The 19,406-nt window shown below is 39.8% G+C and overlaps 2 protein-coding genes across 2 annotated transcripts; one reads left to right on the plus strand and one right to left on the minus strand.

The window, feature by feature from the left end:
- Positions 1 to 4,009: 4,009 nt before the first annotated feature.
- Positions 4,010 to 8,680, minus strand: LOC106071490 (lectin BRA-3-like). The gene is made up of 2 exons (XM_013231612.2): positions 8,527 to 8,680; positions 4,010 to 7,693 (listed from the first exon to the last, which is right to left on the minus strand). Exons 1-2 carry the CDS (start codon positions 8,579 to 8,581, stop codon positions 7,032 to 7,034), a joined length of 717 nt encoding a protein of 238 aa, XP_013087066.2. The 5' UTR covers positions 8,582 to 8,680; the 3' UTR covers positions 4,010 to 7,031.
- An 8,567-nt stretch (positions 8,681 to 17,247) lies between these two features.
- Positions 17,248 to 19,298, plus strand: LOC129925058 (ribosome-binding protein 1-like). The gene is made up of 3 exons (XM_056023394.1): positions 17,248 to 17,816; positions 17,900 to 18,846; positions 18,898 to 19,298. Exons 1-3 carry the CDS (start codon positions 17,248 to 17,250, stop codon positions 19,296 to 19,298), a joined length of 1,917 nt encoding a protein of 638 aa, XP_055879369.1.
- The last annotated feature ends 108 nt before the right edge of the window (positions 19,299 to 19,406 follow it).

The following is a 19,406-nucleotide window of genomic DNA, read 5'->3' on the forward strand; positions in this document are numbered from 1 at the left end:
ATCTGGTTACCCCATCACGTTTGTTGTATCTGGTTACCCCATCACGTTTGTTGTATCTGGTTACCCCATCACGTTAGTTGTATTTGGTGGCCCCATCCCGTTTGTTGTATCTGGTTGCCCCATCACGTTTGTTGTATCTGGTTACCCCATCACGTTTGTTGTATCTGGTAACCCCATCACGTTTGTTGTATCTGGTGGCCCTATTACGTTTGTTGTATCTGGTTACCCCATCACGTTTGTTGTATCTGGTGGCCCCCTCACGTTAGTTTTATCTGGTGGCCCTATTACGTTTGTTGTATCTGGTTACCCCATCACGTTAGTTTTATCTGGTGGCCCTATTACGTTTGTTGTATCTGGTTACCCCATCACGTTTGTTGTATCTGGTGGCCCCATCACGTTAGTTTTATCTGGTGGCCCTATTACGTTTGTTGTATCTGGTAACCCCATCACGTTTGTTGTATCTGGTGGCCCCATTACGTTTGTTGTATCTGTTGGCCCTATTACGTTTGTTGTATCTGGTGGCCCCATCACGTTAGTTTTATCTGGTGGCCCTATTACGTTTGTTGTATCTGGTAACCCCATCACGTTTGTTGTATCTGGTGGCCCCGTTACGTTTGTTGTATCTGATAACCCCATCACGTTTGTTGTATCTGGTGGCCCCATTACGTTTGTTGTATCTGTTGGCCCTATTACGTTAGTTGTATCTGGTGGCCCCATCACGTTAGTTTTATCTGGTGGCCCTATTACGTTTGTTGTATCTGGTAACCCCATCACGTTTGTTGTATCTGGTGGCCCCATTACGTTTGTTGTATCTGTTGGCCCCATTACGTTAGTTGTATCTGGTGGCCCCATTACGTTTGTTATATCTGGTTGCCCCATCACGTTTGTTGTAACTGGTGGCCCCATTACATTTGTTGTATCTGTTGGCCCCATCACGTTTGTTGTATCTGGTGGACCCATTTCGTTTGTTGTATCTGGTTACCCCATCATGTTTGTTGTATCTGGTTACCCTATCACGTTTGTTGTATCTGGTTACCCCATCACGTTAGATGTATCTGGTGGCCCCATCACGTTTGTTGTATCTGGTTACCCTATCACGTTTGTTGTATCTGGTTACCCTATCACGTTAGTTGTATCTGGTGGACCCATTTCGTTTGTTCTATCTGGTGGCCCCGTTACGTATGTTGTATCTGGTGGACCCATTTCGTTTGTTCTATCTGGTGGCCCCGTTACGTTTGTTGTATCTGGTGGCCCCATTACGTTTGTTGTATCTGGTGGCCCCATCACGTTAGTTGTATCTGGTGGCCCCATTACGTTTGTTGTATCTGTTGGCCCCATCAGGTTGTTGTATCTGGTTACCCCATCACGTTTGTTGTATCTGGTGGCCCCATCACGTTTGTTGTATCTGGTGGCCCCATTACGTTTGTTGTATCTGGTTACCCCATCACGTATGTTGTATCTGGTGGCCCCATTACGTTTGTTGTATTTGTTTGCCCCATCATGTTTGTTGTATCTGGTGGCCCCGTTACGTATGTTGTATCTGGTGGACCCATTTCGTTTGTTCTATCTGGTGGCCCCGTTACGTATGTTTTATCTGGTGGATCCATTTCATTTGTTCTATCTGGTGGCCCCGTTACGTTTGTTGTATCTGGTGGCCCCATCACGTTAGTTGTATCTGGTGGCCCCATTACGTTTGTTGTATCTGTTGGCCCCATCAGGTTGTTGTATCTGGTTACCCCATCACGTTTGTTGTATCTGGTTGCCCCATTACGTTTGTTGTATCTGGTGGCCCCATTACGTTTGTTGTATCTGGTGGCCCCATCACGCTTGTTGTATCTGGTGGCCCCATCACGTTTGTTGTATCTGGTGGCCCCATCACGTTTGTTGTATCTGGTTACCCCATCACGTTTGTTGTATCTGTTTACCCCATCACGTTTGTTGTATCTGGTTACCCCATCACGTTTGTTGTATCTGGTGGCCCCATCCCGTTTGTTGTATCTGGTTGCCCCATCACGTTTGTTGTATCTGGTTACCCCATCACGTTTGTTGTATCTGGTTACCCCATCACGTTAGTTGTATTTGGTGGCCCCATCCCGTTTGTTGTATCTGGTTGCCCCATCACGTTTGTTGTATCTGGTTACCCCATCACGTTTGTTGTATCTGGTTACCCCATCACGTTTGTTTTATCTGGTTACCCCATCACGTTTGTTGTATCTGGTTACCCCATCACGTTTGTTGTATCTGGTGGCCCCATCCCGTTTGTTGTATCTGGTTGCCCCATCACGTTTGTTGTATTTGGTTACCCCATCACGTTTTTTGTATCTGGTTACCCCATCACGTTTGTTGTATCTGGTTACCCCATCTCGTTTGTTGTATCTGGTTATCCCATCACGTTTGTTGTATCTGGTTACTCCATCACGTTAGTTGTATCTGGTGGCCCCATCACGTTTGTTGTATCTGGTTACCCCATCACGTTTGTTGTATCTGGTTACCCTATCACGTTTGTTGTATCTGGTTACCCCATCACGTTTGTTGTATCTGGTTACTCCATCACGTTTGTTGTATCTGGTTACCCCATCACGTTTGTTGTATCTGGTTACCCCATCACGTTAGTTGTATCTGGTGGCCCCTTCCCGCTTGTTGTATCTGGTTACCCCATCACGTTTGCTTTATCTGGTTACTTCATCACGTTTGTTGTATCTGGTGGCCCCATTACGTTAGTTGTATCTGGTTACCGCATCACGTTTGTTGTATCTGGTGGCCCCATTACGTTTGTTGTATCTGTTGGCTCCATCACGTTTGTTGTATCTGGTTACCCCATCACGTTTGTTGTATCCGGTGGCCCATTACGTTTGTTGTATCTGATGGCCCCATTACGTTTGTTGTATCTGGTGGCCCCATCACGTTTGTTGTATCTGGTGGCCCCATCACGTTAGTTGTATCTGGTGGCCCCATTACGTTTGTTTAATCTGGTTACCCCATCACGTTATTTGTGTCTGGTTACCCCATCACGTTAGTTGTATCTGGTGGCCCCATCACGTTTGTTGTATCTGGTTGCCCCATCACGTTAGTTGTATCTGATAGCCCCATCACGTTAGTTGTATCTGGTGGCCCCATTACGTTTGTTGTATCTGGTGGCCCCATCACGTTAGTTGTATCTGGTGGCCTCATTACGTTTGTTGTATCTGGTGGCCCCATCACGTTTGTTGTATCTGGTGGCCCCATCACGTTAGTTGTATCTGGTGGCCCCATTACGTTTGTTGTATCTGTTGGCCCCATTACGTTTGTTGTATCTGGTTACCCCATCACGTTTGTTGTATCTGGTGGCCCCATCACGTTTGTTGTATCCGGTGGCCCATCACGTTAGTTGTATCTGGTGGCCCCATTACGTTTGTTGTATCTGCTGGCCCCATCACGTTTGTTGTATCTGGTGGCCCCATCACGTTTGTTGTATCTGGTGGCCCCATTACGTTTGTTGTATCTTGTTACCCCATCACGTTATTTGTGTCTGGTTACCCCATTACGTTAGTTGTATCTGGTTGCCCCGTCACGTTTGTTGTATCTGGTTACCCCATCACGTTATTTGTGTCTGGTTACCCCATTACGTTAGTTGTATCTGGTTACCCCATCACGTTTGTTGTATCTGGTGGCCCCATCACGTTTGTTATCTTCTTGGAAATAGCCTGAGAGACTGAGAGACGCTGTGGTGACTGAAGTTCATCTTGAGTGCTTTTACCACCGCCTCATAGGCGAATAGAAAAGGGTGGTAATCACTTTCGTTTTGGCCCTCAGTCTGGCAATATTCAAAAAATAGCCTGTAAATTATCAACAAGAGTCTTTTTTCCCTGTGTCAGGTCTTGGTACTTACTGTTTTCTTATTCTATCGCGTTACTATGCCATGGTCAAGCCATGACATCATAGTATTCAATGATAGCTGGGTTTCAATCCATCCTAACTACTAACACAATTGGGGGGGGGAGGAAGGCTAAAATAAAACAGAATAAAGAGATTGATCTTAACGAGTTTATTTTTATTTAAAATATGTTTGTTTTTAAGAAGTTAATTAGACAAATTCAAGTATTGCAATCGTGTTGACATGAACGATGAGCGAAGAAATACAACAAGCAGTAGCTGCAGTCCATGTGTGATGACATTTGAACAACACTAATCATGAAAGGCAACGTTATCAAGTACAATAGTTGAAAAAGATTAAAAATATCCTTAGAGATGTCAAGAACAACATTTCTAGGCACAACTCACGCAGGTAGAAATCGACAAGATGATACATAACAAAAAAAAATATTTCAGAAGAACACAAAGCTTATATCAACCTTCTCTGTCGGTCTGGTATAATACACATCATGGGCGTAGCCAGGATTTTTTTTCGGGAGGGGTTTTGGGGGGGATCCCCCCCACCCCACCCGAGGAAAACAATTATATGTGTGTGTGTGTACATAATTAATCTTTATTACATTCTGACCCTTTCGGAAGACGTTTATTGTTTATTGTAGACTCCCCGCCCTTGCTAGCAAGGAGGTCTGGGGGAGCTCGCAGCGCTCCCCCAGCGCGGGGCGAAGCACTATTTCTGGTATTGAAAGCCAACAAAATGCATATTCTGAGGTATCTACAGTGCATTATCTTGCTATTAAAAAAGTTTTATTTCAAAAAGCTAATGTGCTATTCTTACTGACTTAGACCCTCTCGCGCCGTTCGGCGCATTTTCCGGAAAGCTGTTTCCGCAACTCTTATTTTGCGTAATTCATTTTGTCGGAGAACATGTCCCGCAAAACCTCATGCGACGCTCTGTCACAACCTTACTAAGGATTCGACTCCCAGTTCGGCCTATGATTTCTTTGATTTAGACCCGATCTCTATGACTGACTCCTAAAATCTGTCTTAGCCATCTTTGTTGAGCCACATTTAATGTTTTTCAATTTCGGCAGAAGACTATTCACACTTTATTTATGGAGCCCAAGCCACTGGTAGAAATTTGTAACCTTTCTTGACTACGCTTTTGGAATTACATGCCTGTATTTCGCTTTAGATTTTATATCGAAAAGGAAAGTTTTTTCGTCAAATCATCTGTTGAGGGGTTAAACTAAAAAATCTCTGGAGTTTTTTTTTTGTTTTTTTTTTTTAAATTCAAAACCCCATTTAGCTACGATCATAGAATTTGGTGACTGTAGTTTGCTTTAAAATAATATTGAAGAGAGAGGTTTTCAACTCTAAACGCTCTGTAGGGGAATTTTAAACTCAAAACCATCTGGAGGGGTTTTTAACTTTAAAGAAAAAGCCATCTGGAGGAGGGGAATTTAAACTCAAAACCCCTTTGACTACGCTCATAGATTTTATAGTGTGTAATTTGCTTTTTTTTTTATATTGAAGAGGTACTTTTTAGCTTCAAACCCTAACTGGAGGGGGGGGGGGTTAAACTCAAAACCCCTTTGGCTACGCTCATAAAATTTTGAATGTGTAATTTGCTTTTTATATTGAAGAGGGGTTTATCGTAAATTTTGGAGGGGGTTTTAAAATCAAAATCTTCCTTAATTGTGCTGTTGGAATTTGGGGATTGCTGTTTGCATTTTTTTTGTTTTGTTTTATAGAAGAGGGGGAGTTAACTGCAAAAACCTCTGGTAGGGGGTTTAAAACTCAAAACCCCTGGTAGGGGGTTTTAAACTCAAAACCCCCCTGGTAGAGGGATTTGTATCTCAAAACCCACTGATAGGGTTTTTAAAAATCTCAAAACCCCCTGGTAGGGGTTTTTAACTCAAAACCACTTGGCTGTGCTGTGGTAAGTGATGATTTAGTATTAAAATCTCACCTAAAATAAACAAAATGAAAGCAAAAATCAGTCACTTAATTTCGTTCCCCTCCCTGGGGGGGATTTCATTTCGGGGGGGGGTTTGAACCCCAAGAACCCCCCCCCCCTGGCTACGCCCATGATACACATTATGTCTCCCTTTTTCGATTCTCGGATCAAGTTAAAACTTTACAAAATTGTTCATGGATCCATAAAAAAATTATTAACATATTAATAATTAAATTAGTGGAAATTAATTATTTTGTTTGATATAGAAAAGGAAAATAAATTTTTCAGTATTGAGAGCTTTGGCTGTAAATGTGGAGTTATTCTCTTAGATAACTTTAATTTATTGAAAATAATTTTTGTTTATTTTTCTTGTTAACAGGACGAACTCTTACAAGTTACATATGGCTTCTTCTTTTTTTTTCCCCTTTTGACAAAGCTTATATAGCTCCCTCTGTCTGTCCTTGTCAAAAGTGTGTCCACGTGATGTCTCCCACAACCGTTCTCTTATATCAAGTTAAAACTTCGCATAATTATTCATTGACGTAGATAAGACATGAATCAATAAAAAAGTAACCAATTAGTCAATTGTTACTGGTAATTAATTATTTTGTTTGATACCAAAAAATGGAAACTAATCCTTCAGTATTCACTGGTATGGCTAAATTTGTTTGGTTGGGTTTAGTCCCCTTAAACAATTGTTATCGTTATTTCTTCCTCATGCATTCTCAGATCAAGTTGTAACTTTAAACAATTAATTTTTGTACCTAACAAAACACGAATAAATACAAGTCAATTTATTTTTGGTAATTAATTTTTTTGTTTGATATCGAATAAGGGAAATAACTTGTGCATTATTGATAGAAATAGTTTTAAGGGCGGAGTTCTTCCTCTTTAGATAAGGATTTTTTTAAAAGCTAGTTTATATTTCATATTTCCAAGTTTCAATAGATTGCTGTTTGAATCGTGAGATATAAACTTCAACGACATTTTTTTTTTTTTATAAATTAATGAAAACTTTTGAATCAATCTTAAGTGGGCCTCTGTAATTTAAGAACGTTTTATACACCAATTACTTTAAAAGAGAGTTTTATATATAGAAAAATAAGTTATTCATAATTTCTGCGGAAACAGGAGAGAGTGATACAGACAGTAACATTCAGGAATGAAAATATCGTGTCTAGAGTTTGAGGCAAAGTTTGTTTCGTAATTCCAATTTATCTTTTTACTTGCATTTACAAATGACACAGCCTGTTAACGGGTCAGTTTCAAAGCCGTTTACACCGCAGTCCAAGTTGCAGACGAGAATTGGACATGGGTGAGTGATTGAGCTCACTGGGATGAGTGGGGCATGGGTGGTGGTCTGGTCACCAATCTGGATGACCACATGATTAGTAACCTGGCGAACCGGAAACTGACAAATGAAGTAGTGGGTCTCGTCAGTTGGGAAGACGAAAAGGAAGGTTCCTTTCTCGCAGAATAAAACTCTCCATTGGCCGGCGTTGGACATATCGATGACCGCGCAGTCGTGAGAGTCGTGATCCCCGCCTGCACCAGGACCCTCATGTTCAGCCCAATGTGCGTAACCAGGCCTGGTACCGTCGTCCCAGACGAAGTTGTCTTCATTGACTATGTCGTTAAGCCCGATCCACACAAGATCGTGATGGTGGTCGTAAGTGTTTCGCACTTGGTCGTAAAGATAGTTCTGAGTGTCCTGGTCTTTGATCAGCACCAAGCTGCCCCCATGTCTCTCGCACTCGGCTTTAGCTCCCGAGTGGGTCAGTTTCCTGTACAACACGAACTGGTAGCAGACGTTGTTTCTCACTTGGAGGTATTGATCTCTGGCCAGATCTGGAGGGCACACGTCCGTCACTTGGGCAGCTCTGACTGGAAAGAAAAGAAAATAGTTTGCAGAGGAAATATTGCCACCACCATGACAACTAAAGGTGGCTAGTTAGTTTCCTGTATCACTTTACAGGTCTAAATGAACTTGGTTTACCTAGCTCTTAAGTCCCTAAGGTGACCTAGCTCTTAAGCCAAGTTGATAAATTGGTCAACCTATGCCACAGATACAGTGAAGATCAAACTTGAAGTTGTTTACATAATTTTCGAAGAGAAACTCTAATAACATGAACTAGGAAATACTTGTGATGGAGCAGTAAGAGTTTAGATTTGTCTTTTTTCTGTTGACTTGCCGCATACAATCATAATTATTTATTCAAAAGAAGCTTATTATTTTTAGATTCACTAAATGTCTGGGGATTATTATTCCAGAAATTAAGTTTTTACAGGTTTAAAAGAGCTTTTAATAAAGAAAGCCCTTTCTTTTTTGTTTTCTAATAAACAGGCGATTTGAAGTTATCCTGGATGTGGGCAAATTCCTCCCCCCCCCCCAATCCATATCTTTCTTGATTTTCCTTACGTCTTTTACCTAGTAAATCCCGTGCTACGACTTTCATGCTAATAAACTCTATAAGCTCTAATAAACTTGAAACCTTTTAAGTGTCAATGCTTTGCAGATAGTGCCGTGCGCTTAGATAAAATGATACGAAATATGTTACATATAAAACCTTTTACAAGTAAAGTTAGTCTCTCTTAATTGAATATCATTTTTGTTTTCTTTTTCCTTTTCGATAATTAAATTCGAGTAACCTTTACACTTTGTAAAATGAATAAATTTGATATTATTTAGCAGTAATATTATTGACGCAGCTTCTTACCTAGGTTTAGTACTAGACATAGGGTCAGTAAAATGTGTGTAAGTCTAGAACACATGTTTGTGACTTGATGAGTTTTACGAATGATGATTGGATTTCTTAAGGCTTTGTTTTATTTAGGACCAAATACACAATCACACACACACACACACACTCACACATTAAGAATAGGAAATTCAAAAGGTAGGACGAGAGATAATTACAGGTGAATAGTTTGGGTAAATAGGTCTGCCTGTGTGTGTGTATCAGTGGGGTTTGGCTGGGGCGTCTTATCGTATTTTCAATGTTGAGATTGGATTTATTTTTGCCTGTGTAACTATAGTGCTTATATTTCTTATAAGTGCAGTGTGTATAAAAATGTGTGCGGGTTTCACTATAGTGTGGGAATGCAGCACATGTTGAAATGAATTACGGTTATGAGAAATCTTTTTAACTCAACAGGACAAAAAGCAGGACAGACAAAATGAATCCTTTCTTTTTATTTCATCGTAGAAATCAAAATTTAAAAAGAATTAGTTAAGTAGCGTCAAAATAAATATTTTTATCACGTGATTATGTGACTCAGAGAACTCAATTCTAAGAAAACAGTTAATGTCTACAAATCAATCACTCAATCAATAAATGAATAAATCGATCTATCAAAATAAATTCCTCAAACAATCAATCACTCAATCGATCTCTGAATCACTAAATCTATCTAAATCTATCTAAATCTATCTAAATCTATCTAAATCTATCTAAATCTATCTTCTATCTACATCTGTCTGTCAGTCTAACACGTTTTTATCTCATAAACTAAAAGATAAATTGAACCTACGACTTCTCCACATTTTGTAGTAAGCTGAACACTGGCCCAAGCTGAACACTGGCCCAAGCTGAACACTGGCCCAAGCTGAACACTAGCCCAAGCTGAACACTGGCCCAAGCTGAACACTGGCCCAAGCTGAACACTGGCCCAAGCTGAACACTGGCCCAGGCTGGACACTGGCCCAAGCTGAACACTGGCCCAAGCTGAACACTGGCCCAAGCTGAACACTAGCCCAAGCTGAACACTGGCACAAGCTGAACAATGGCCCAAGCTGAACACTGGCCCAGGCTGGACACTGGCCCAAGCTGAACACTGGCCCAGGCTGGACACTGGCCCGATTTCTACTTTTGGGTCTCCTGAACGCAAGATCTTTTGTTAACAAGAAAAACATTTTAAAAAATACATTTAAAAAGAAAAGAAATAACTTCCATTATGAAACTTAAAATAAAATAAAATATTTTTTTAAAAAGTGGATTTGGACCCCGTCAGCTCTTTGTAGGAACGATGCTGTTCATTAGGCCAGCGTTGTAAATAGAGTAATTAGTTATAGTTGGTACTTTCATTATAGAGACATCTAGAACTAGATCTAGACTTCTGATTTTAAAATCTAGATCTAGATAAGAAGATATTAACTAAAGTGAAATGTAAATATTGAAATTTAAATATACTTATTTTTTTCTAATTATAAGATAAATTTAATCTGTTTAAATGCTAATGTTGTGTGTATTCTTTAGTCCCCCAACCCCCCCCCCCCCCCAAATATTGATAATCTTAAAAATATACAGTTTAAAACAGAAATCAATAAATTTTAAAATAAAATCTAAAGTAAAGTAAAATAAAAATGGAAGTCTTGTGAATAGTCGGGGCACCACACATGATCTGTAAAGTGTCTTTCTCCATTCCTCATTTTACTTTGGATAAAATATAAAATCTCCAAAAGGCCAAACCATTTCTTTTCTGTTGTCATGCCATCACTTTTTTGTCTGCATTTTTTTTTTTTGGATTGGAATTCATGTTTTGTCAGGTTTAACGAATAATGTGCAAAGTTTATTTTGATCTGAGAAAAAAAACATATTCCAACTTTTTACCAGAAAGACAGACAGACTGACTGACTGATAGACAGACATGCAAACAGATAATTAAGTTGATAATTAAAAAAAAATTTTAAAGTTAAAAATCCAATTATATACAATTTAAGTATTGCAAAGAAAAAAAGGAAATAAAGAAAATGTCAAAAGTAAAGTGCCCCTAGGGTTCCCTGAGCTTGATTTCTCATGTAGCGCTCCATCGCAGAACCATGTAATGGCCAACTACATGTATTCTAGGAGTTGGCTGATCAAACTCTCCCATCGCCGGAGTCTTCGGTTGATATCAACCTTATTGACTTTACTCGGATGTCCTTTTCACCAAGGCTAATCAAGTCACCAACGGGAGAGAACCTGGTACCCGCCCCGAACGGGATTTGAACCCAGGCTCTTCTGATCAGCAGCCAAGCGTTCTACCGCTCAGCCAGGACGTCCTATGATAATATCGAAAATTTTCATCTTTTAAATATTGGAAAAAAACTATTAATAGAATGATATTTTAAAACTTTAAAACGTTCAAAGTTTTACCCGAAGCACTTCAATAATGAAACAAATCATTGAATAATAGCGAGGTAAAAACAAAATCGCAGGATATTTGCACCAAAAGTTGTCACTGCAATACACAAGTTTATTGGGGAAAAACATTGCGAATTATTATTTATCAAAAGTTTTATGCAATGAATATAAACTTGGGAAATAAAAGAGAGTCTAGATCATAATAATGAAATATGGATTTGCATGGATCGTCGGAAGCAATGGTCTGAATATACATTAGTCTAGATCAGTGGTTCCCAAACTTTTTTGTCTCGTAGACCCCTTGCCATGTTTTCTGGTTTTCGGTAGACCCCCTGCTTAACTTTCAAATTTTTGCAAATTCAACAATTTTAAAACTAATTTCTATCTGTACAAAAAGTAAAGTAAAGTTCCCCTTTCAGACCTTGTGGTCTATAGAGCAGATGATGTAAAGGTCATCTGATTCTGTGGCCTACGATTATCGAGGGTGTCATGTGGCCAGCACAACGACCAACAGCCTTTACTTTCCCCAACTAATGTCAGGTACCCATTAGAGCTGGGTGGCCTCAGAGGCGCCCAAAAGATCCCAAAATTAAAAATCCAAGTCTTCAACAGGATTCAAACTCGGGACCCCCGGTTCAGAATATAGCACTTTACCGCTCAGCCAAAACGCCTCCTAATTTCTATCTGTAGAGAGTTGAAAAGTGAAAAAGTAATTTAAAGCTACATATTAGAGATTTTAGAGATCTCTCTTTTTTATTGATAAAATTCAAAACCAATTAAAATAGCAATATGTATTGCTGGAATCTCCAAACACAATGGCCTTAAGTATCATTGTAAGAGTTTTCGCAAAGAGCAGTTTCTCGTGTATTTGTTGACGTTTCACGAGTTGCTCAAATATTGAGTCCACGCGAAGATGTTATCACTATCGGGAGAAGGAGCGAAGGCGAGTGACTGTCGCCTAAACCAGTAAGCCCCAACTTATATATGTCGTTTGAAAGAATTACATATGAAGCTTTTAATTTTATAACTCATGCCACCGAAGCAACCTTGAACTGTATTGTTGTTTAAAGAAATTCTTTTAATAATATCAGATGTGGGTTTGTGTAAAACAGGTTTTAAAACTACAACGGCTGGTAAAAATCAATGTTTTACCTATGATGTTTTCCGCATTTTGCCATAAATAAGTAAATTTCCCCTTTCAGATATTGTGATGGTGTTATGGTCATCTTTTTCTTTGGCCAACGGTTAACGAGCAGGGTGCCATGTGGGCAGAACAACGACCAACCGCCTTTACTTTTACTAACATAATTCAGGTACCCATTAGAGATGGGTGAACTCAGGGGAGCCCTGAAAATTCAGGACCCCAATTACGGAAGCCAATTTAAGCGCTTAACCACTACCACCACACCCTTATTTTGCTTTTTTTTTTTTAATAAGTGAACAGATATTGTAAGACTTATAAACCACCATCTTCTCTACATGATGTTGAATAGAGATTTTGTGGGTCTATTCTGAACTTTATCTTTGAATGTTCAAAAGTTTTTCAAATCTATATCTTTTTATCAGGGTGATATTGTCGCAGATGATCCTCAAGCATAATTAGTTTCATATCGTCATAAAAAAGGCAATCGGTAACCGCTTGGTTGACAAGGAAAGAATGAACAATTTTATATAATCAACGCTAGACAGTCTACATTTCTTTTTGTTAAACATTATTTACATGAAGACAAAATTAAGTTATTTTAATAAGTATTGAAATTAAATACAACAATTTTTCGTTTGAATAGCAGGATAAATATTTAAATATTAACTAAGTTACAAATTATATATAGTGTGAAGAATTACATTAATGGGATGTAAAAATTAAAGTCACGACCTGCTTATATGAAATCTATTATCATAGACCCCCTTGGACATCTCATGGACCCCCAATTTGTTTTTTCACTTTCGTAGACCCCTTGAAAGTCTTCGTAGACCCCTAGGGGTCTATATAGACCACTTTGGGAATCACTGGTCTAGAGCTAGTGCAGTATCTATCTGTGCTTTTTGTCCTATCTAACGTATTATGTTTAGAGTTTGTTGAACCAGTATTAGTATTAGTTTCAAATGTAAAGTCTCTGCCTGGAGCAGAGGTTTTTATTTATCAATAGTTTAAATTTGTTTTTCTGACAGACTAATGTTGAGTCTTAGGTGCCGCTGTGGCTGAGACTGAGTGGTTAAGCGCTTGGCTTCCAAACCTGGGGTTCTGGGTTTGAATCTCGGTTAAGACTGGAATTTTAAATTTCGGGATTTTAATGGCGCCCCTGAGTCCACCCAACTCTAATGGGTACCTAACTTAAGTTTGGAAAGTTAAAAGCGGTTGGTCATTGTGCTGGCCTCATGACACCCGTGTTATCCGTTGGCCAAAGAAACAGATGACCTTAACATCATCTGCCCCATAGATCGAAAGGTGTGAAAGGGGAAACTTTACTTTTTATCGTTGAGTGTCAAAGCAAAATAATTGAGAAGGTTTTCTTTATTATTGTAAGCTGCAAATACTAGTGAAAATTTTTAAAAAATATTGCAATTTTTGTGAAATGTTATTGTATAGTAGTAATTTATAGAACTTGAAGACACTTTTAGTGTGTTTTTAAATGGCATTCTTTTTAAAATCACTAGTACGCTTTCCTCTGGTTGGCTTTTTGATAATGAATCCCATTAGGATTGTGACGTACTATTGTTTTTGTAGAGGTGGTCATAAATATTAGCAATCCACTTCCTATAGTATAAAATACGTTTCAATTAGTTTCTGATAACCAGTTTAACTCTTGCACTTCACATGTGGTTCAGATATTGAGTATGACAGAATGGTTATCACTGACGATTAACTGACGCCTAAGATAATAAGCTTTGGACCTGTGGGGCTCGTTTGTCACTTTAGAGAAGCCAAACTCTGAATATAAACCTCTGCTGCCTTGCGGCTAAAGCCTTACACGAGAAAAACTTTGAAAGTCAGGCATTTTAATTTAATCTAAACCTTTTAATACTAGAACTGCGAGAACTGGCGTACAAAAAATGAAGAGAATCCTTGAAGAGAAAGTCTTACAAGTCGACATAAACTCCAAAGGCGATGTCATGCCTGGTATGCAACACAAGTTTTGGGGGCTCTGGTGAAATCATTAAATTGATTCAATGATAGTTTAATTCATAAACGTCATCAAGACACATTTATCTTGACACATATAACCGATCAGAGCGTCAAATTAACCCGAATGGAGCGTCACATTTATCCGAACGAAGAATCAAATTTAACCGAACGAAACGACACATTTAACCGAATGGAGCGTCACATTTAACCAATAAAAACGCCAAACTTAACCAAACGGAGTGTCACATTTAACCGAATGGAGCGTCACATTTGAGAGATGTGGCACTGTTTCTCCAAAGAGTTGGCAACAGTTATTACAATTTGGTTGAAACCGGGCAGTGTCCCGTTCTAAACTGCGAAACTCTTGTTGTTCCGACCTTTCTAGTCGCCACCAAAGATCGTTTCGCTGCCAGACGCCTCGACAGCTCTTTGACAACTACAAAAGGTAAACATTGTGTCCCAAGCCACAAATAGCCAACTAGCAGGAGCGTGAAGAAGTAACCACTACAAAAGGTAAACATTGTGTCCCAAGCCACAAATAGCCAACTAGCAGGAGCGTGAAGAAGTAACCACTACAACAGATGGCGCAACAGTTGTTTTTTACGGATTTTCCTCCAATGTGGCATAGGGCCTGATTTCAGCCTCGAAGCTAGACCACACGTACCCACAGCTTGTCAGGATTGAGGTCCGGATAACTAATGTAGAAGTAGCAGTAAATGGCGTCGAATGTTTGTAATGTTTGCAATGCTATCTTTTTAAGTATTGTCGGGGAGGGGGGTGTTTCTTTGTGCCTCTTCCCACTTCGCTATTGTTAGGTTAATATGAGGGCTGGGCAAACTCTTACAATGGAGGGCAGGAACTTATTCTTCTGATTTGTACCCGGTCGTTGGAGAGTCAAACTCACTCACAAACTCACTCACAAACTCACTCACAAACTCACTCACAAACTCACTCACAAACTCACTCACAAACTCACTCACAAACTCACTCACAAACTCACTCACAAATTCACTCACAAATTCACTCACAAACTCACTCACAAACTCACTCACAAACTCACTCACAAACTCACTCACAAACTCACTCACAAACTCACTCACAAACTCACTCACAAACTCACTCACAAACTCACTCACAAATTCACTCACAAACTCACTCACAAACTCACTCACAAACTCACTAACAAACTCACTCACAAACTCACATGCTCAAATTGGACGCTACGTGCATAAAAGAATTCCCTCGGATCCGTTTTTTTTCTCTCCACTGACTTGAATCATGCTTTGTTAGGTACAATAAATAGTTGTTTAAAGCAGCGGTTCACAAACTTTTTTGCCTTGTAGACATCTTGCAATATTTTCCAGTTTTTGGTAGACCCCCTGCTTAAATAATATTGCATTTATGCAAATTCATTAACTTCATAAATTACCTATTTTTAACCGAGTTCTAAGTGTAGTGAGTTGAATCGTGAAATAGTCATTTAAAAGCAACAAAGTAAGTTGTAGATTGTTGCATTTGTTAATGAAATTCAAATTGAAACCAAGCAAAATTAATGTTAATGTGTATTACATGAAATATTTAACATAAAAATAAAATCTTTCGAATGAGGGCTATGATCCTGAAGCTTTAATTATGACTTTAATTTAGGTTTACACTCGGTTAGCGATGTCAATTTTTGTATTAGTTGATTGGTAATCGTGCTGAAACCTCTTTGTACTAGATACGAAGATAAAAGAGCAATTAGAGACTTTATGGCGATAATCTTTTTGAAGCCAGACGAGCTGATCTTTTATTTAAATGGTAGACCTACTTAATTATATTCATTACTTTTTCAAAGCAGTTGTTATTGTAGTGTTGAATCCTTCTCTTCTATTGGATTGGATTTATTTTCCATTGAGATATTAACTTTTTCCAGAATATCCTGAAACCTCATTTGAAAATCAGAATAGAGGATATTTAAATGTTCAACGTAAGCCAAAACATCATTCTTCTAACAGTTTGACTGTTTTCAATTCGGAAGAAGAGAAAAGTTGCCCACTCCTGATTCAATATAATTCAATTCTGACATTACGGTCTTAGTTTTTATCAAATTATGTACTCATAGACCCCCAATTCATTTTTTCACTGTCCTAGACCCCCTGGAAGTCTTGGTAGACTCCTGAAGGTCAATATAGACTACCTTGGTAACTGCTGGTTTAAAGTATCAACTTGACCGGAGAAAGCGTGAGGGAAAAATAGCGTTCACAATTATTTAAAGGGCATAAACCCAACAAATTTAGCCATAACTGTGAATACTGAAGGATTAGTTTCCCTTGTTGGTATCAAACCAAATGATTAATTACCACTAATTAATTGACTCATTGGTAACTTTTTCTTATTATTGATTCATGTCTTGTCTAGGCCAATGAATCATCATGTTTCAACTTGATCCGAGAATGGGTGTGGGAGAAATAAGGCGTATACACACTTTTTACCAGACAGACAGACCGACAGACAGACAGGCAAAGTGAGTTGATATAAGCTGTGTAATAAAAATATTTTTAATCGCACATATTTATTATTATTAGTCTAGAACTATTAAAAACTTAATTACATGACTAATCAATACTCATTGATACACTTAATAAAAGCTTTCTTTGTTTTTAAAAAGTATCTTTTGTTATTTTACTTGTTAATAATGGAGTTGCTGATTGCATTGTTTGTCAGATCGATGTTTTACATTTGGAATGGACAATGTCTTAGGGAACATGTAGACTTGCGATCTGTATAAAGACTTATAGCTTATGAATGACTGTATTTACTGTAAATGATGTAACCAAGAATGTCTTCATTTACTTACAGTACGGTGTGTGAAAGAAAGGAGACACTATGAAGACACAATTAATACAAGATGTCAACAGAGAGATGATCGTGCGACACATGTTGATATAAACATTCACAGAAGAAAAAAGAAGACATTGAAAATACACTTTAGAGAGTATACGATGGTAGAGTGCTACATCACAATGACACGTTCAAGTCATTCATGTTGTAAACTTTTACTGAATAAGAAAGAAAATTTACTGGATAATACTTTCAAATGCAAACTATCCATTCGAATGTTCAAATAATCAGATATTCGCTATTCATTCTAGTGGCCAAGCATTAAGAACCTAAGATGAAATATATGAAAATAGGGACACTTTTATATGCACGTAAATCCATTTAATTGGTCAAGCATTCAAAGAGATTTCATAGACAGGTCAGGAAACAGAGACCAGGGACAAGTCAGGAAACAGAGACCAGGGACAAGTCAGGAAACAGAGACCAGAGACAAGTCAGGAAACAGAGACCAGGGACAAGTCAGGAAACAGAGATCAGAGACAAGTCAGGAAACAGAGACCAGGGACAAGTCAGGAAACAGAGACCAGGGACAAGTCAGGAAACAGAGACCAGAGACAAGTCAGGAAACAGAGACCAGGGACAAGTCAGGAAACAGAGACCAGGGACAAGTCAGGAAACAGAGACCAGGGACAAGTCAGGAAACAGAGACCAGAGACAAGTCAGGAAACAGAGACCAGGGACAAGTCAGGAAACAGAGACCAGGACAAGTCAGCATAAACCAGAGACAAGTCAGGAAACAGAGACCAGGGACAAGTCAGGAAACAGAGACCAGGGACAAGTCAGGAAACAGAGACCAGGGACAAGTCAGGAAACAGAGACCAGAGACAAGTCAGCATAAACCAGAGACAAGTCAGGAAACAGAGACCAGGGACAAGTCAGGAAACAGAGACCAGAGACAAGTCAGCATAAACCAGAGACAAGTCAGGAAACAGAGACCAGAGACAAGTCACGAAACAGAGACCAGAGACAAGTCAGGAAACAGAGACCAGGGACAAGTCAGGAAACAGAGACCAGAGACAAGTCAGGAAACAGAGACCAGGGACAAGTCAGGAAACAGAGACCAGGGACAAGTCAGGAAACAGAGACCAGGGACAAGTCAGGAAACAGAGACCAGAGACAAGTCAGGAAACAGAGACCAGGGACAAGTCAGGAAACAGAGACCAGAGACAAGTCAGGAAACAGAGACCTGGGACAAGTCAGCATAAACCAGAGACAAGTCAGGAAACAGAGACCAGGGACAAGTCAGGAAACAGAGACCAGGGACAAGTCAGCATTAACCAGAGACAAGTCAGGAAACAGAGACCAGGGACAAGTCAGGAAACAGAGACTAGGGACAAGTCAGGAAACAGAGACCAGGGACAAGTCAGGAAACAGAGACCAGAGACAAGTCAGGAAACAGAGACCAGAGACAAGTCAGGAAACAGAGACCCGGGACAAGTCAGGAAACAGAGACCAGAGACAAGTCAGGAAACAGAGACCAGAGACAAGTCAGGAACCAGAGACCAGAGACAAGTCAGGAAACAGAGACCAGAGACAAGTCAGGAAACAGAGACCCGGGACAAGTCAGGAAACAGAGACCAGGGACAAGTCAGGAAACAGAGACCAGGGACAAGTCAGGAAACAGAGACCAGGGACAAGTCAGGAAACAGAGACCAGGGACAAGTCAGGAAACAGAGACCAGGGACAAGTCAGGAAACAGAGACCAGGGACAAGTCAGGAAACAGAGACCAGGGACAAGTCAGGAAACAGAGACCAGGGACAAGTCAGGAAACAGAGACCAGAGACAAGTCAGCATAAACCAGAGACAAGTCAGGAAACAGAGACCAGAGACAAGTCAGGAAACAGAGACCAGAGACAAGTCAGCATAAACCAGAGACAAGTCAGGAAACAGAGACCAGAGACAAGTCAGGAAACAGAGACCAGAGACAAGTCAGCATAAACCAGAGACAAGTCAGGAAACAGAGACCAGAGACAAGTCAGGAAACAGAGACCAGGGACAAGTCAGGAAACAGAGACCAGGGACAAGTCAGGAAACAGAGACCAGGGACAAGTCAGGAAACAGAGACCAGGGACAAGTCAGGAAACAGAGACCAGAGACAAGTCAGGAAACAGAGACCAGGGACAAGTCAGGAAACAGAGACCAGAGACAAGTCAGGAAACAGAGACCAGGGACAAGTCAGGAAACAGAGACCAGAGACAAGTCAGCATAAACCAGAGACAAGTCAGGAAACAGAGACCAGGGACAAGTCAGGAAACAGAGACCAGGGACAAGTCAGGAAACAGAGACCAGGGACAAGTCAGGAAACAGAGACCAGGGACAAGTCAGGAAACAGAGACCAGAGACAAGTCAGCATAAACCAGAGACAAATCAAGATCGGAGTTGTTCTAGTTGTTAGAGTTGATAGAACTAGGCTCACCCACTTAATACATCCCATAAGGAAACTTGCTTGTGTTCACTTGGAAG

Source organism: Biomphalaria glabrata, chromosome 3, assembly GCF_947242115.1.
Source record: "Biomphalaria glabrata chromosome 3, xgBioGlab47.1, whole genome shotgun sequence".
Lineage (NCBI taxonomy): Eukaryota > Metazoa > Mollusca > Gastropoda > Planorbidae > Biomphalaria > Biomphalaria glabrata.